At 41.2% G+C, this 18,160-nt stretch overlaps 1 protein-coding gene across 7 annotated transcripts in view; it reads right to left on the bottom strand.

The window, feature by feature from the left end:
• The window catches only part of ARID5B (AT-rich interaction domain 5B), a 195,635-nt gene that overhangs the window by 16,430 nt on the left and 161,045 nt on the right, over positions 1-18,160 (bottom strand). For all 7 annotated transcript variants that reach the window (XM_003830323.5, XM_063607428.1, XM_034930641.3 and 4 more), the window contains one exon: positions 10,733-10,830. In XM_003830323.5, coding sequence (XP_003830371.1) covers positions 10,733-10,830 — 98 coding nt within the window. The remainder of the gene's footprint in view (positions 1-10,732; positions 10,831-18,160) is intronic.

The raw sequence follows: 18,160 nt of genomic DNA, 5'->3' as shown, positions 1-18,160 counted from the left end.
TTCACCTCTCAGGTGCTAGACCATGACAATAAAAGTGGAAGAAGAGCTTTTGGGGGTAGGGAACCAAACCAACAGCCAAATACACAAATGTGCTATGTAAATGAGCAGAGAAATGAGAATGTTTCCTCAGCGGGCACAACCTTGGTTGAGCACAGTAAAAGCTAAGCTCCATCTGAGAGAGATGTGAGCCGCAGATGAAGATCTCCATTTTATGGTGTGAACTTAAGTGGAGCAGAAAAAATAGTGTGCCGAGTGTGACAAGCTCTCCCCATAACCAAGACAGGTGAGAAAGAGGCCTCCAGTGTCACCTCCCAACAGGCAAGGATGTGAACTGAAAGTCTGGGGCACCAAACCACGGAGTAAGAAGCCACGCTGACATGAAGAACGAGCCTATAGTGGGGCCCATCTGAGCCAACAAAATGGCGGCAGAGTGCAACACAGAGTCTGTGTGAAAGACTCAGTTTGCCCAAGAGCTACCAAAGCCAAACTGCCTTACATACTGTAAAAATGAGGTAGGTATAACTAGCATCACCAGTATTCTATGCTAAGACACCTAAAAGGTATGGAGTCCACTATTAACAACGATAAAATATAACCATTTGTCACCACAAAAGGTCTCTTTTCTGGGAAAATGATCTGCTCACAGGGGCTTCATTACCTACTCAATGGGCAGCAGATGGACAAGAAAACTTTTTGAAGGCTCTAATGCTCTCTCCATTTGCCCCTGGAAGTGGGTGGGAGAGTTGTTTCTTAGGCCCACTGATAATTCTGTTACCTCCCTCCATGGTCCCGGAGTGTGTGTGACCCTAAATGAAGAGAAGAAAGAAAGGTACGTGGTACTGGACACAGCAAGGTGGTGGCTCGGCTCCCATAAAGATGTGTCAGTGTGACAGAGTTAGCTCAAGGATGACAGCTTTCCTGAACTGGAGTTACATGGATTTCAGGGGACTGTGTTAGAAGCAAGGTGGGAAGGTAGAGAAACCTCATTCAAGTCATTCATATATATTGATTAGGCATTACAATATTAACAGCCACCACCACGCATTACATTCTTATTAATACCAGGCACTCTGCATGCTTTAATTTCAACCATTACAGAAAGAAATATCTACAGATATATTATTTTATCTCATTTTATGGATGACAAAACTGAGGTTCAGAGCTAAACGATTAAGTGACTAGTCAATGGCACACAGCTATTTAGTGTCAAAATTTGAGTTCAACCACCAAACTGCCTGCCTCTGCTAGTCCAGCTATCTTCATCTCAAAAAGGTGGCTGTGCATCTTCATACACAGATGTATCAACACGGAGACGTACCAACATGGAGGAGATACTGAAAGATCACTCCTGCCTGGGTTAAGTGAATTCCTAGCTCCTAAGGAGTTACCTGAGAAACTGGAGTGAGCATTCTCCTTTTCTCAGAGGCAACAGGCCTATAAAATACATATGTAGCCATTCCACAAAGGGTCAACCTCCTACATCAGAAGAAGCCCTATGGCTTGGGCACTGGGCAACTACTCTTACAATATGCTACAATAACCATGCCATAGCTCTTCAAAAGGTAGTGATACTAGTTGGATCATGCCCAACTTAATATCGCATGGTAAGAGAAACTTGAGAATCATATCCTCCATGAATTCCAGCCTCTAGGACTTAATCTTACCAAGCCCAAGCTTCCCATGGTCTCCCTAATAAAGCTCCTTTGGGGCTTTCTATGATGTCTCCATGCCACATGTAAGAGCATCTAGACTAATGTTGTTCCTATGCCTTTCAAATCACAACCACATTGAAGAAAGTTGGAATGGACTTAAGGAAGGCTGATGTTACGTCCCAGGGATTAAAATGCATGCTTATTACAGTGAACACAGACCATGCATGGTGCCTAGCTCTCTACAATGCCAGCCAGCAACAACTGCAGCAATGACTCTTCTCAATGAAAAAAGCCCAATGACTTCAGAATTGAGTTGTATGGATCCATTTCAAAGGCAGATGAACATTATTTCAAGAATAATAAACCCAATACTGTTTTGTTTTGAGACAGGGTCTCATGCAATCACGGCTTACTGCAGCCTTAACTTCCTGGACTCAGATATCTTCCCACCTCAACTTCCTGAATAGATGGGACTATAGGTATGCGTCATTGCACGTGGCTATTTTTTTCTATTTTTAGTAGAGATAGGGTATCACCATGTTGCCCAGGGTGGTCTCAAACTCCTGGGTACAAGCAATCCACCCACCTCGGCCTCCCAAAGTGCTGGGATTACAGGGTAAGCCACTATGCCCAGCCAACATGGCAGTGTTTTCAATGTGATGTGTACCCCACAAATGATGGAAGCCAGTGTCAAAATATAAAAATAGGCAAACAACTATTGCATTTAAGCCCCATGCATGTTAGATCCTACTGGTTCCAGAACTTCTGAAATGTTCAACAGTTCTCCCACAACATTTATTATTTTGGTCAAACTTTGTAGTAACTTACACAAAAACAAAATGTTCCAAGAGGTTTTCAGTGGAAGAGTTAAGAATATACTTTAATGGTAAACAATTACATTCTTCTGTCATATGATACTTTTTTTCCCTTTTCTTTTTTGGAAACATGCTTTCTGAATTTTCAATAGTTCCTTTGTGAAGGCATCTGTTACTCACATAATTGAAAAGATGTTTGTGCAGTGGCATGCTTGAGAGTACAGTTATTTAATCTTAATGATAAAACCCTGAGGACAGAAAATCATAAGTAGAAACCTTTTGTTATTTATCAAAAAGAAAAGGGCTAAGACACCTAATCTATTCTCAAATTTAAATTCATGCTTGATGAAAACTATCAATAAAACATGGGACCTGCAAGGTTTCTTAAATACTATAGTTAGGTTCAAAGGATGGGACAGAGGAAGTAGGATAAAAACAAAAATGAGACAATAAAGGAGCTCGACAAAGAAAAACTGCTGTTTGGCAAGCTTTTTTTTGGGGGGGGTCAAACAAAGAACTCGCTGTAGTTTACAGCATGACATACACACTTGATTAGTTTGTGCCTGAGGGTGTTTTTACACTCAACAGTGTAAACTCTAACTTCTATTAATTACAACTTGCATTTAGAGGCAAATTTAAGAATTTTTAAATAGAGATTTTTTTCAAAGGCTGTTGTTTATTTTTTTTAAATAGAAACCAGTTTTTCTACTCCAGGGTCTGGCTAGAGTTTTGTTTTCCTTTCTAAAAGTTTCTTGAAATATCCAGGCATTGGAAAGTTATCAGAGCATTTTAGGCATGCTGAGTGATACAGACTATGCGGCTCTTGTGTATGAAATTACCTGACTGTCCTTTGGAGAGAAATTCTTTACAGATGACAAGAAGAAGCTACTCTGGGTGTAGGGTGTTTGCATTGAACTGACTCAAAGCCCTGTAAGAACAAGCTTGGTGGAGTGTAGATGGAAGAGAAGCTGTACAACCTCAGTCAGCCTAACTCTGGGCAACTTGTTTTCAGTTTCCTGGGCTTCTGGTTGTTGATAGGGCTAGGATGCCCTCTGTGGGTTTAGGGAGATGAGAGTGGCAGGGTGGCCATGTTGCAGAGGTAAGCCCAATAGGGGCCACAGGTCAGGACTGCCATGAGAAAGACAGTGTTGGGAAAGGAAATGCAAGTCCATTGACTGGGTACCTTACCATGGATGAGGATGGGCAGAGTCTACCCACCGCACCTTAGGATAATAGTTCATAGACATGAGAGGATAAACTACACTACCTGCCTTTGGGGTATGTGACTTGGAAATTCAGCGTTAGGACTTTCCTGACAGCCCCTACCTTTTTATACACATTTTCCAGAGGGGACTTTGCTCATTTCAGTTGAAATTTCTCTCTTCCTTCTTTGATCCCTGTTGAACTTATTTTTTTTAATTACATAAAACTAGTTTTTATAGATGTAGTGTTTTTTTTTTTTTTTTTTGAGACAGAGTCTCGCTCTGTAGCCCAGACCGGAGTGCAGTGGTGTGATCTCGGCTCACTGCAACCCTCCACTTCCCATATTCAGCCATCCTGTGATTCATCCCGTGATTCTTGTGCCTCAGACATCTGAGTAGTCAGGATTACAGGTGTGTGCCACCAGCCCCAGCTAATTGTTGTATTTTTTAGTAGAGGCAGGGTTTTACCATGTGGCCAGGCTGGTTTCGAACTCCTGGGTCTCAAGTCATCTGCCCGCCTCGGCCTCCCAAAGTGCTGGGATTATAGGCGTGAGCCACCATGCCCACCACAGACATAGATATAACTCTCTTCCATGTGTGTACGGCCTTTGACTCAGATCTTGTGATGGGTTAGATAAACCAAGGATCATGGCATCTTCCAGTTCTAATGAGTCGTGGTGGCTCCCTGGGGATGCCATACTGAGAAGAATTCTGAGGCTGAACCCGGGCTCACCGGAAGCAGCATCCTGTTCCTTTAGCAATCTCAGCTATGAATGTGGTGGCAAGGGTACCTCCTCATTGTTTGCCAGCCAATTCTCAACTCTTTGCTTTATATGTTCTCATTACCCCTGAGAGTGCTCTCTGCACATGGCAGATGTCCAAAAAACACCGATTGGGTTTTGAGGGCAGCAGTAAATGAAAAAGACAGTTAATCAAATGGCAAATCTATCCTATCCAAGAAAACGCAACAGGCCAATAGGAGAGGGCTTCTTGCCCATTCCACATGTAATCTTAGGCTGTGTTGATAGACTGACACTGCCCGCATCCTGAGAAATACTACATGCCACATCTGGAGTAGCTTTGGGTATTCTGAGTGACACAAACTGGAGGCGCCTGCATGAGAGCAAGCCGAGCTGGTGAAGGTCCACTACTGACGCTCTGAGGCTTGGTTGAATGGAACAGGAAGACCTGAAGTGAAAGAGGAGCTTTGACAAGCTCCTGGACGCTGATCAGAGCAAAGGGAGCAGACATGTGGCGAGTCGTCCTCTGAAGGCAAGGCAGGGTCAATGGGAAGCCACAGAGGGTGTTTTGCTCAGCACACGGAAGAGTGTGTAGAGCAGAGTAAGAGCGCCTGGAACCCTGAAGCTTCCTCCAGCCCCTCCCACTGCAGGGCACTGTTTCAGAGGCTGGAGAGCCTAGTGTCAAGCATATTTCAGTCTTTGTGGAACTTGGCATCCTGTAGGCTATATTTTGCCCATGGGCATGTTTGATTTAGCTTATATAAAATATTTTTTTAAATATTGGAGCCAGTGTTTGTAAGTTAGGTTATTTCACATTAAAAAAATATCTTGAAAACATAGAAGGTCAGGAAGCACACAGACAGCATCTACCAACAGCAACGGTGTGGGCTGGTCCCTTTGGGCTCTCTGGCCCGGGCTGTGCGTGCCAGTTTCACACTTTCCAGCCGTGGCCCCTGCACTCATCTTTGCTACCTGCCTCCATAAACATCTGAGTTTGTGGCCAAGAGGTAGGAGCGGAGCTTCTCCACTGACCTGGGTGAAGGACTAGTTTTCTAAATTTCCCATCTGATGCTGACTGATGCTTTTGTAAACAACCATAAAAATGAATTACTAGAAAAATGGAATTCAAAAGGAGGCATACAAAACACAAGCCCCAAGTTTTTATTAGCTTCAACAGACATAATGTTATTCTGGCAAATTTCAGCATAAGTGTATCAATGCTTATTCGCAATTGCTGTGCTTATTAGCTTGTTATGGACTAGTAGAAAACAGTTCATGGACAAGTCAGAAAATCTAATTTGAGTAGCACTGGCCTAGGGAGTTGCTAGGGGTCCTCTTAAATATACAATTCTGAGATGTTGCCTGTGACTTTCTGAATTGCGTATCTATTAACTCCAAGGGTGTCCAAATGAGCAAGAATACATGGAATCATGTCCTTGATGTGCACAGAACTGTAACTCACCTTTCCTTCCCCAGCCTTTATCCATGGTATGATTAGGTGGGTTCCTTAGAACCTGATATATTTTTGGTCCTTAACTTAAAGCACATGCTTATCTTATTCAAAACATGAAGCCTCCCACACTCTGCCTTATACCTTCAGAGAAAAAAGGCAGAAGCTCCAGCTATCACCCAGTATCTGCCCAAGTACATCTGGCTTGGGTACAGCTCACCTTAAGTCCCTGCAAAGAAAGCTGCCTCAGCCATGCAGGGTGACAATCTTGTCCAAGGAATGCTTATGGCAAAAGCAAAAGGTTGGATTTGAAATTAGGCATTATGTGTGCAAGAAGATGAAGAATAATTGCTAATTTCCCTCACAAACAAATACATTTGTTTATGATTTTGATTTTCTAAATACTCAAAAATGCACATCATAAAGTACTTTTGCTTTAATGCTCCTTTTAAAATCCCTAATAACAACTTCATGTGCTCCACAGAAACAGACCATGTAATTTATTCAGGAAAATTAAAACCAGTAATCTAGCATTCTGAGTAAAGATTTTTTTCCCCCTGCATGGACTTTAAAAACATTTTTTAAAAAGGGAAATCTGCATGTGAAAACAAAGCCTTTAAAGTGATTTACTATTCCAGAAAATCAAGCTAAGAGAATTCCATAAAAGTAGCCGTTTTCCTTTTTGTTCCTTTACTGATAAAAATAAAGTGAACTGGTTACTTTTCAGTAAAGAGTTAGACAAGAAAGAAAATGTTCCACTTAGAAAGAATGAGGTGGGTATTTTTCTTTGCATCAAAAGCTACAGTAACTTTATGTATAAATCCTGAGCAAGAAATGTCCAGAATAACCACATTTCATAAGCTTTGCTGAGTTTGAGACATCTACATAGCAACAGCCTTGCGATGGGAAAACATTAATGCTTTTTATATTGGTAATCATCTGTAACACGAGCAATTAAGTACAGTACTAATGGACTATGGCCAGGAGCCTGGTACTAATATTAAAAACTGACAGAGATGAATAGATTTGGAAGCAAAACCCGGCTGACAAAGACATTTTTATGAAGTGCTTGGACCTATTTGATTTAAACCAATCAGAGGCAAGTTTGTACGAGTCAGGCCTTCAGTGACAATGATGTATTCACAAGCATTGTACCATTTCTGCTTTGCCTTAAATAAAAACACCCATTGATTCTTTTCAACAACCCACACTTTCATTATTGCACTCATTAATAAACCAAAAGTGCTCAACTAATATACAAGTAACATTTTACTGAGGAACTGGCTACATTTTTCTTGTTGTAAAATGAAAACGTTTACTGGAAACATGAACCACAGTGCATGAAAAATAAATCAGTGGATAATGCATAGAGATCACTCACTTCTTCATCTTCTAGGAAAGCAAAGCTGGTGGCAGGGAAATAGGAAAAAGAGCAGTTCTCTTTATCAGAGTGAAAAGAATGAGAACAGAAGAACCCGCAGCCTAGTAGGAAGAGCTCTCATCATCCTGATTTGGTTTGGAAGGCTTTACAAAATTCCAAGGGCATTTCCAGACTAGATATTTGCCCACAAAGTCCTGACCATTCTCAACTCATTGACCCTTCTTGAAAACAGTGTTCCTTCACCAATCCAGTCATCTCTGTTTTATCTGTTCATGCAACCTGTGACTAGCAAGAATGAATGAAATCCACCATAATCATGAAGTTTTAGCCCAGAGCTTCAGTCTCTTCTTCGATATATGTGCATGTCCTCTGCCCTTCTTTGGTAGAACCAATTAAAAGGAAGACATCTAGAACGGTAATCCTAGCTTTTTCTCCCCACCACAACACATAGGATTATGGGTGATTCCTCTTGGAGAATGATTGATTGAACATTGAGAGAGGCACTGTTGTAAATAAAATCAATGATCTTCAAATTTTGGTAGTTAGCGGTTGCATCTGATCACAAGGATGTGAGAGGAGTCTAGATGGCAAAAAGGAAATACCAAGGAAAGGTAAAAGACCTTGCTAATCACCCTGGGACAGCTATGCTCCAACAACAGAGTTGGAGGCTCCACACTGCCAATTTTTGGTGTTGCCACACATAAAATGGGCTCTGCATATGGGGTTCCCACTTGGCGGATGGCCTATTGTCTTTCAACTCCAAATCCACCCTTCTGTACTCTGCTTGCTGATGCTAGGACTGGAATTCTGTAAATTACACATCCCTTTTGTCAGCTATCTTCCTGTTACTATTCTGCAGACAGTGTGTCCTGGGAGGCAGGGAGAGAAAAGGAATCTCCTTTCCATTTCACTTGTTCACATCAGTGTCAACTCCACAATGCATTAACAGCAGCAGTGGGTTGCAGCCTCTAGTTTCAACAGTCCCCCAGCAGTTTCAGCGCGTGTCCTCTGAGGTCTGGCAGCAGCCAGGGAGCACCGCCTCCTCAGGTTTCAGCCCAGCTCTGCAGTGCTCCACCTCTGAGCTCCTGAAGCATCAGTGCTGGTTGGGTGACTCCTTCTTACCAGGGACCTGAACCCCAGCTCTGAGGCACATTCTCCAAACTTCTGGGTGGTGACAACCAACCTCTCTTCTCTGTTCTGTCACCCTAGGGAACTTACAGTTGTTGCCCCCGTGTTAACTTAGTGCCTCACACCAACCCCTGTTTAAGCAACTGCCTATGGTGAAGTCTCTTTGTTGAATACCCAGTGTGGTTTCCATTTTCCTTACTACACCCTGACTCATACACTGACCAAATTCTGGATTTGGAAAAGTGACATCACTCTTCAAAAAGTTTAATCGAGTGAGAAAGCAAACCTTTATGGAATATCCAATCTGGTCCCAAGAATAGGGAGAGAAGAGAAAAATTTTAAGACATCTTTAATCATGTTTCTTAATTGCTAAAGTTTGTGGTATCGCTACTAAAATTTTCTAATGTGATTGAAAGCTTTCAGGAATCTCCTGAAAGAAGTAAATAATCAAAAGTACACAATCTTCAGAAGAATCCTACTTTTATTCACAGACCTGCTCAATCACACACACACACACACACACACACACACACACACACACACACACTACTATGGGTTGAGTCCTTCTCTCCATGCCAAACCTTCTCTCTCTCTCTCTCTTTTTTTTTTGTTTTACCATGCGATACTTTGTAATTAATTTGATTGATGTTTTCATTCTTTAACTAGATGAGCTAACAGCTGAGATACACTCCTTTTTCAAGCTTTAATTGCTATCTGCTCCTTTATGTTTGATGGTTCAGGTGTTGAGGGCATTTGCATATAAAGGAAAGGGATGTCCACTGTCAAAACAGAATCTATTTGAAAACAGGGACAGAGTTTCTAGTAAAAATGTTCTGGCTGGGTGTGGTGGCTCACGCCTGTAATCCCAGCACTTTGGGAGGCCGAAGTGGGTGGATCATGAGGTCAAGAGATCGAGACCATCCTGGCCAACATGGTGAAACCCCGTCTCTACTAAAAATACAAAAATTAGCTGGGCGTGGTAGCACGTGCCTGTAGTCCCAGTTACTCGGGAGACTGAGTCAGGAGAATCACTTGAACCTTGGAGGCAGAGGTTGCAGTGGGCCGAGATCATGCCACTGCACTGTAGCCTGGTGACAGAGGAAGACTCCGTCTCAAAAAAAAAAAAAAAAAAAGTTCTGAATGAAGCCTTGACTCATAAGTCAAAAACAAGTAGCCTGTGGTTCCTTAGACATTATTTTCGGAACACTCACCTGAGATATCAGTGCTACTTTGTACTAGGACATCAGTGGCGTACCTTATACATACAGTGAGAATGGGTGAGTTTTTGTATTAAACACTGACAGAAATAACATATTTTAAAAATTGATGTGTTGTATTGAAAAACAATGCTATAAAGAGTAATAATTTGAACATCTATTATCAATTTTTAAAAATCCTTCTGAATTACAACCCTGCCAAGTAAGGCAATCCTTTGGGAATACTTTGTAGCAATTTTTCATGGTGTACTAAACCCAATTCAATTTATTATTACAAAAACATTCTTGTTGAACGGCCATACTAAAGCTGAGTTAAATGCAATACAGATAAAAGTACAATTGAACTTGAAAAAAAAGTCTAAGAATTGATGAGTTAAATGGTATTGCCTGAGGATGTACGTATAAGACCCAAAGGGAAGTGCCAGTTATAAGGAAGTTGGTAATGACCTAAACAAATTAAGTATGGGCTTGAAGCATAGAGGGATAATGCATTAATCTGCTAACTGGTCTTTAACGGTGTGAATAATGGAGTCCTAATGCAAATGGGAAATCCACTCCTGTGGATGCAACATAGTAGGCTAATTTTGCATTACTTCTTGTTTGCATCCTCATCATCTTTCTGAAATAGGCTGAAATTGTTAGAAAACCAAGCCACACAGAGCTTGGTAAGAAGATTCCGTAGAAGAAAAATACCAGGATGAAATAAAACAACAGATTTGATCTGGGGCCATTTCTCTTACTATGAGAAATCCTTACTTTTTAATGCTAATATTATGAGAAGTGCTTACTTTTCAATGTCAACCTCAGAGTAGCATTGCAGATTTTTCAGAAGCTAAAGGTTCTCATGTTAAGAGAGCCTAAAGAGAACATACTGAGTAATGTATGCTTGTGGGGAAAAAAAAAAAGGCATTGTCAGGCAGGTGGTCACATGATAGAACCAAACTAAAAGAACATCTAATTTTAGCCCCTGTAACAAGAGAAAGCCATGTTCCCTAAAAATCACAAGGCGGTATGCAAAGTAAAATGCCAGAGGGAAATTTTCAGTTTCCCAAAAGGTCATTTAGACTTCCTCTGTCTTATCCTTGACCAGAAGCTCCTTTCAATTAACACACTTTTAACTAAGCAATTCCATGAAATGGTTTCTTACCTTTCATAATGTCTGCGGGTACAAGTGGCAGCGCTGGTGCTCCCAGGATTACCGCCTAATTCATCATAAATATGTTTCCACTGACGGCGGGCTGTTATCTGAAAAAATGGCAATGGGAAATTCAATCTTACATCATAAGAGATTCATAGTGCCAGGCTTCAATACATATGCAACAGTCAGAAGAGAACAGTCTGTTCTGGAAACCCAGAAACAGAGAAGTCCAAAAGAGTATATGGGGTGATTTATGGTTTCATAGTGAGATCTCGCTTTCAGCACTTTTCTTTACAATAAAAATGGAATTCTACTTTTGGACGTGTATTTTGTCATCCTAAGTGCATTTCATTTAAGACACCTCCCTGGATATTCATGTAGGATTGTCAAGGTCTCATACTCATACCCTGTTCCTTTAAGTCATTTGATAAAGCATCAAAATAAAATCAGGTTTTAGCTGAAATATATCTCAGTTCAACAGTTTAGATGAATCAACATTAACATTGCCTGAGGCATGTGGAAATGGGGAACCGGGTATAGAGGTAAAAAAGAGTCTTTTACCAAACATGCTTTTGTATCTTCTGATTTTCCATCCATGTGATGTGTTGCCAATTTAAAAAATAAATACAATTACTACACAGATTAAGTTAAATGATCAAATTGGTTGTGGAATTTATAGTCATCTCAGGCTATATTTTTATGCCAGCTTCTCTAACCACCAAAACAAAACCAAAATCTGAAACTGTATATGTTGCAAGCTGTTTATTTTTATTCACTTAGGTCAAGAAAATGGGATATTTGTCAAATCATATGAAAACTAACATATTCCACAGTGAAAATGCTAGCTATGTACATTATTGAGTTGAGTGAATAAAAACAAACAGCTTGTAATATACTGAGCTGCACACTATGGTCGTGTTTAATTTTTTCCTTTAATTTTATTTTTGTACAAAAATTAAGATTTTACAAAATAACAGATGCAAGATCTGGCAAATGATTAATTTGGGGAAACCATGTCATTTACTACATCCAAGTAAGTCTAGTATTTCCTTGAAATTTGGAAGACAGAACAAGTTCTGAGGCCCTCGTGAACATTTCTCAACAGGGTTACGGGAAAACACTGTTATTTGAATGTGTAGGGGACAGGGCGTGGCAAAGGTGCCAGTGGAATTTAATACAGTCAAGCTGGAGGCTTCTTTTGAAAAATACCCACGAGGCTGCCAGCGGAGTTCACCAAGGGGCTAAAAGCAGCAATCAAATGAAAAAAAAAAATTAAAAAACCTCAACTTGCAACCGGGGCTCTGTAATTGTAAATCTGAGGAGGAGGAGATGGCTGGTTAAATATTATGGGGTAAATGGTACCTTTTCTATTTCAAATAGAAAGAACCCCTTCATTTTCATAAACCCTTCAACAGGCCCAAATAGGACCTCGAGACAATGTTAGCTGTGCATTATTCAATTTCCCATGAAGCATTCTTGCACCAATCGGTTTCAATAGTTCTCACTAGACAGAACCACCTCTTACATCTACTAGCAGGTGTAACTGAAAATAAAATCCTCCTTATTTACAGTTTGTTTTAGATTACAAGAAATGGTTTCAACCCCCTTTCAAAACACTCAAAATATGTATTTTGATAATTATTTTATATTTAGTTACAATCTGCCTCCAACCTTTAAATGATACAATCTTGGGCTAATCTGAGGCCCACATATCAAGGGAGAAGAAACAGGATACCTCCAAGTGCCTACACGATTCCTCAAAGACCCTAGAATACCCCTTGAAACACACCTCCAGATTCCCCTCAGATGAGAACTGTGGGCCCTGGGGGTGACAACAGGGTTAGAAAACAGCCTGTGTGTGGCCCTGTAATCACTTAAGAAACCATCACTCTGATCATCCTTGTGTCTCCTGTGTACACTGTATATTTTATAAAGGATTTTCGCATCCATGACATCATATAATCCTCCCATAGCCTGTGAGGCAGGTTATAGGAAATCTCATTCACAGAAGAAGGGAGATTCAGAGAGGCTGCACACTTGCCCAATGACACACAGCAGCAGAGTACCAAAACTAGGATCCATATGGTTGTCTTCTGGTCTCAAGAGTGGACTTCTTTTCACTGCATAAAGCAGCTTCCACATCAGAATGATCTGAGAATAGCCCATGCTTGTAACAAGTTGATAACACAGAACTCTGGGAGCCTTTTCCTTCAAATGAGGCAGGTAACTGTGGGAATCACTGTTTCTGCTGTGAGTTCTCAACCTTTAGCTTTGAGTCTTTCCCAATGGGGAAATCTAGCTAAGAGGACAGCATCAATTTAAGGTAGTGGGTTGAATTAACAGTGCTCTGAGGTTTTACTCTCAAAGCATAAAGTCCACCCTAACCACTTGTATCTCTAGTTAGAACAGAAGTTCTGGCTGGGCATGGTGGCTCACGCCTATAACCCCAGCACTTTGGGAGGCCGAGGTGGGCGGATCACCTGAGGTTGGGAGTTCAAGACCAGCCTGACCAACATGGAGAAACCCCGTCTCTACTAAAAATACAAAATCAGCCGGGGTGGTGGCGCATGCCTATAATCCCAGCTACTCGGGATGCTGAGGCAGGAGAATTGCTTGAACCCGGGAGGCAGAGGTTGCGGTGAGCTGAGATCGCGCCATTGCACTCCAGCCTGGGCAACAAGAGCAAAACTCCGTCTCAAAAAAAAAAAAAAGAAGTTCTGTATTAAGTTCACCACCAAGTCACAAATAAGTCTCAATTATATCAGAATCCATCCAGTCACTCATCCGTTAATTCACCAAAAATTTATTGGACATCGCCCATTTCTTAGGCACTGTGCTAACAAATGTTACAGCTGGGATGCAACAATGAAAAGCAGACCCAGCATGCAAGACCACTGTATTCTAGTAGGGGATACCCACAATCAACAAGTGAACACATATATCAATAAAATAATATAAATTATGAAAACTGATGAGCAAGAAAGCCGGGGATATTTAGGGTGTGAAACTGACCACGCCTCCCTCCCCATCCTACCATCTAAACGAGGGAATGCCCTATGACACACTTGTCTATCAGAGAAAGAAGACCCTTTAGGAATAAATAATGCATTATCACAGGAGGGAAAAATAATCTATCTCATACTAGGTTTGAAACGGTAGCCACAGGAAGCCAACATCAAGCACTGCTGGGCATTAATAAGCTGTGTGCAGTAGGCCAGGGGTCTGTGTCAGCCCCCTAGCACTTAGTAAGTTCTGGTGTTTAAATACAGTTTTTACCAGTGAGGATCATCTGGAGTGAAGACAGGTCTGGCCCTTCGAGGAAGTGGCTCCTCTATTTACTGAGCTTCCACTGAATGGCCTGGATGAATTGGGCCATTTTGAGATATTTTCTTTCCATGGGAAAGTCATAAAATGTGCCCTTCACAACTGTTAAATGCTGTTAAGTACACAGGTCTCCTAGGCACACATCTCTGTTTTTTTGGTCTCTAGATGTAATTCAAACACTAGCCAAGGACTCTAGAGGAAGAAATGTCTAAATTCTCCCATTGTCCAAACACATGATGGGTCTCAGAGCCCAATAAGGAGAGAGAACAGGGCAGGGAAACATCTCCCGGCTTCATGTAAATCTGCCTTGTGTATTAACATGCTTTAATTGTGCCTAATTATGTACTTGCTTAAAGTTTTTATTCTGTTGTCCAATGTCCTCTCTGGATGTGGGTAAGCTTTAAAATTCCATCTGGAATAAAACCAACGTCTGCCTCCTAGTGTCTAGTACCCAGCCTCAATCAGCTGGAAAATTTGATCTAATCAAGGGGCTAGTTTGATCAACTCTCTCACTAAGCCTCAGGCCTCCTGGTTATAATTCGTGTTTCAACCTGACCTTCTATTATATTAGCTTTTTAGGGGAACAGAGAACTTCTGGCTCTTTGTTTCCTTTTTTTTTTTTTTTTTTTTTTTTTGAGACAGAGTCTCACTCTGTCGCCCAGGCTGGAGTGCAGTGGCGCGATCTCGGCTCACTACAAGCTCCGCCTCCCAGGTTCACGCTATCCTCCTGCCTCAGCCTCCTGAGTAGCTGGGACCACAGGTGACTGCCACCATGCCTGGCTAATTTTTTTGTATTTTTAGTAGAGACGGGGTTTCACCATGTTAGCCAGGATGGTCTCGATCTCCTGACCTTGTGATCCGCCCATCTTGGCCTCCCAAAGTGCTGGGATTACAGGCGTGAGCCACCGTGCCTGGCCTGGCTCTTTGTTTCCTAAAGAAAATAGCCAAATTCACCCACACAGTTATTTCTTTTGAGCTGTGCCTCCTCTTCAAGGTCCGCAATTAGATGACAGATTCACACCACCATCCACCAATGCTTACCATTTTCGGGCACTATGCCTGTGCAGAGGTATGGAGGTGAAAGGAAGGGATGGAGGGTAGAGTGTGAGATGGTGTCACGAAAAGAAAGAGATGTTACTGCTTTCAAGGTTCATAATTTAGTGGGAAGCATAACTTCACACAATTAACCATAACACAAGATGAAAAACTGAGCAGACTACACCCAAGTAAAACAAACCAATCTAGGTGCATGTGAGATTTAATCTCACTTTGAAGACATTTGAAAGTTATTTCTCCCTAGTGTAGGTAAGACCCAAGAGACTCTGTGAAAAGCACTCCACACCTACTATGTTCATAAAATTTTCATTGCTTATAAATATAGTGGTTTTCAAACTGTCTTTAGAGGACGGGCATGGTGGCTCACGCCTGTAATCCCAGCACTTTGGGAGGCTGAGACGGGTGGATCATCTGAGGTCAGGAGTTCGAGACCAGCCTGGCCAACATGGTGAAACTTTGTCTCTACTACAAAAATTAGCCAGGCGTGGCAGTGGGTGCCTGTAATCCCAGCTACTCAGGAGGCTGAGGCAGAAGAATCACTGGAATATGGGAGGCGGAGGATGCAGTGAGCCAAGATCATGCCACTGCACTCCAGCCTGGGTAACACAGAGAGGGACTCCGCCTCCAACAAAACAAAACAAAAACAAACAAAAAACCAACAAAAAAAATAAACTGTCTTTAGAACCCAGGTAGCATTTTAAAGGTAGCCTGAAAGTAACTCTCCACACTGCCCACCTGGTCAAGAAGACGGGTCTGGTGAGTGGAAAAATAATCTGTCCCCTCCACAGTTTTATTGGATGAAAATATCCTGTCACTTAAAAAAAGTGGAAAATCACTATTTTAACTCAAGACATGCTCTTGGAGCCTTGATTTCTCTATCTCTGAGGCTGCAGGAATGAAATAATTCTGGTATTTTTGCAGCCTGGTGAGGAAATAGGTATCAGAAATCTTTCAGACTTAAACTCTTTCAGTGGCTTAAGAATGTGTAGGAAATATGAAGTCAACAGAAGAGTTTGCCTGAAAGCAATGTTGCCTGGGCTGTTCTGAGAAACAGCTTCTTTCTCAGGACACCTTGAGGGTGGACTGAATTCAAGGAAGATGACTTTCTTTTCCTGGTAGTACTCCAGGAACTGGAGCCTTTCAAAACTACATGACATCATCTTTGGCCTGGAGAATTTTGAATTTAAGTGAGAGGCTTTGCCTGTTCAGAAAACTAGGGTTAGATTCAGAGGATGTCTTAAAAATGATGTCAAAGCCAGAATTTGATGTCAAAGCCTAATCCTTTCAGCAAGGAAAGAGGCTTCTTCCAGATGAAGAACAATGGCCCTGTCTCACTGGTGGCAGGAGAAAGGGTTGCTAACTGACATTCTTAGAAGGCACCACTGTGTATCACCCTGTGACTTGAGGACAAGATGTACTCAAGACCCATTTCCCAACTCTACCTTCTCTCCAGATACTGCCTCTGGCTTGCCATCAAGTGGTTAGCCAAATGGAAATCACTTTAGCAAACCACTGCCATATGCTGCATCCTGGTAATACCCCAAGCTACTCTTCCAGCATTAATTGCTTCACCAGACACTGAAGTGAAAGCCTTTTTAGTTCATCAGCAAAGATTTATCCAGCTCTACCTCTTCAAATGTAGGTGATCCACATTCTAATGTTTGGAAGGAAAAGTTGGGTACATTGCAAAGGAAGGGTCTTCGTCAATTAATCAAAATGTCAGAATACTGTTTTGTAGGAAATCAAATCCATTCAATATATTTATGCTCTCTCAACCTAAGGATGAAGAAACACTCTATACATTTCCAGCAAAGGCAGAAGAGACTGAGAGAACTGCATATAGCCATTAGTCAAATGCTATAAAGGCTTACAATGAAACTTCTGCTCCTCTTTTTTTTTTTAAATTCAATTTGATGGTTGTAGAGGACTGAAATGAAATAATCCATAATCCGCAATTCAAACCAGAAGGTTTGGAATAGTTTATAACCACAAACAAAAACAAGCCAATTAAGATGGCCTCTTTTTATAACCAGAAGGGATTCCAGAGAGATGTCTTTATCCAATCACAAGTTAACCGCAGAAGCAATACATCTACAGCTTTTATACTTGCAGTTTTTTACTATTATTGAATATTTACATTATCCATACTTCTTGACTCATCTCCTGAATTCACACATTTTGTTCTCAAGAATCAGATAAAAATCTCAGCTAGTAATTAGTACATCTGGTAAAGCTCATGTTAGATACAAAAAACAGACTAAAAGATGCTACAGATGTTAAATACAAAGAACAGACTAAAAGATGCTACAAAACAGACTAAAAGATGCTACAAAAGGCAGGTTATCAGATCCTTTCCCCAAAACATTGCCCCAAATATGTAGGAAGCATTTTAGATTAGCGATTGCTAGGAATGGAAAGCCACAAAGAATAATCATTTATAAATCTCTTTCAGCAACGCTACAGAGGGTGAGGCAATTGTGTACCAAATTCTCAGTGAGTCAGAATTTGAAGAAAGCCATGATGATCCCATGCAACTCATTTCATCTCCCAGTGCCTCAGTTTTCTCGCTTGTAAAATGAGGCTATGAACTGGGGCACAGCAGGCATACTTTTTTTTTTTTTTTGCACAAAGGCCAATTTGAGAAAAAATAATTGGAGAGTACTACAGTTCTACACTTCCCCTCATTGAAAACAAAAATAGTTTACTGAGTTCCAACTTAGACTACCATTTTATCAAATGCAAAAATACTTGTCAGAAACTCTGCTGCTCTTGAGCCGAAGGAATATGAGTATTCTACCCTGTTTCTGTAGTAATGGCATGAAGAAAAATCTTTGATACTTGACTTAGATAGGGGTCACATTCTGAAGCTAAGAGCCATGGGAAACACTTGGCTAAGTGTTACTTATCACTGTTATCACTGGATTTGAATTAACATCACCTGGGCAGCTTAAAAGAAAAGGATTCTCTGCTTCTCAGGCCCTTGCCCCACCACAGTTTATATCTTGGGGTGGGGGTCTAAACAACCACTTAAAGTTCCCCATAAAAACATGAGCCCTA

Source organism: Pan paniscus, chromosome 8 (genome assembly GCF_029289425.2).
Source record: "Pan paniscus chromosome 8, NHGRI_mPanPan1-v2.0_pri, whole genome shotgun sequence".
In the NCBI taxonomy this organism is placed as follows: Eukaryota; Metazoa; Chordata; class Mammalia; order Primates; family Hominidae; genus Pan; species Pan paniscus.
This window is presented reverse-complemented; position numbering and strand designations above follow the sequence as displayed.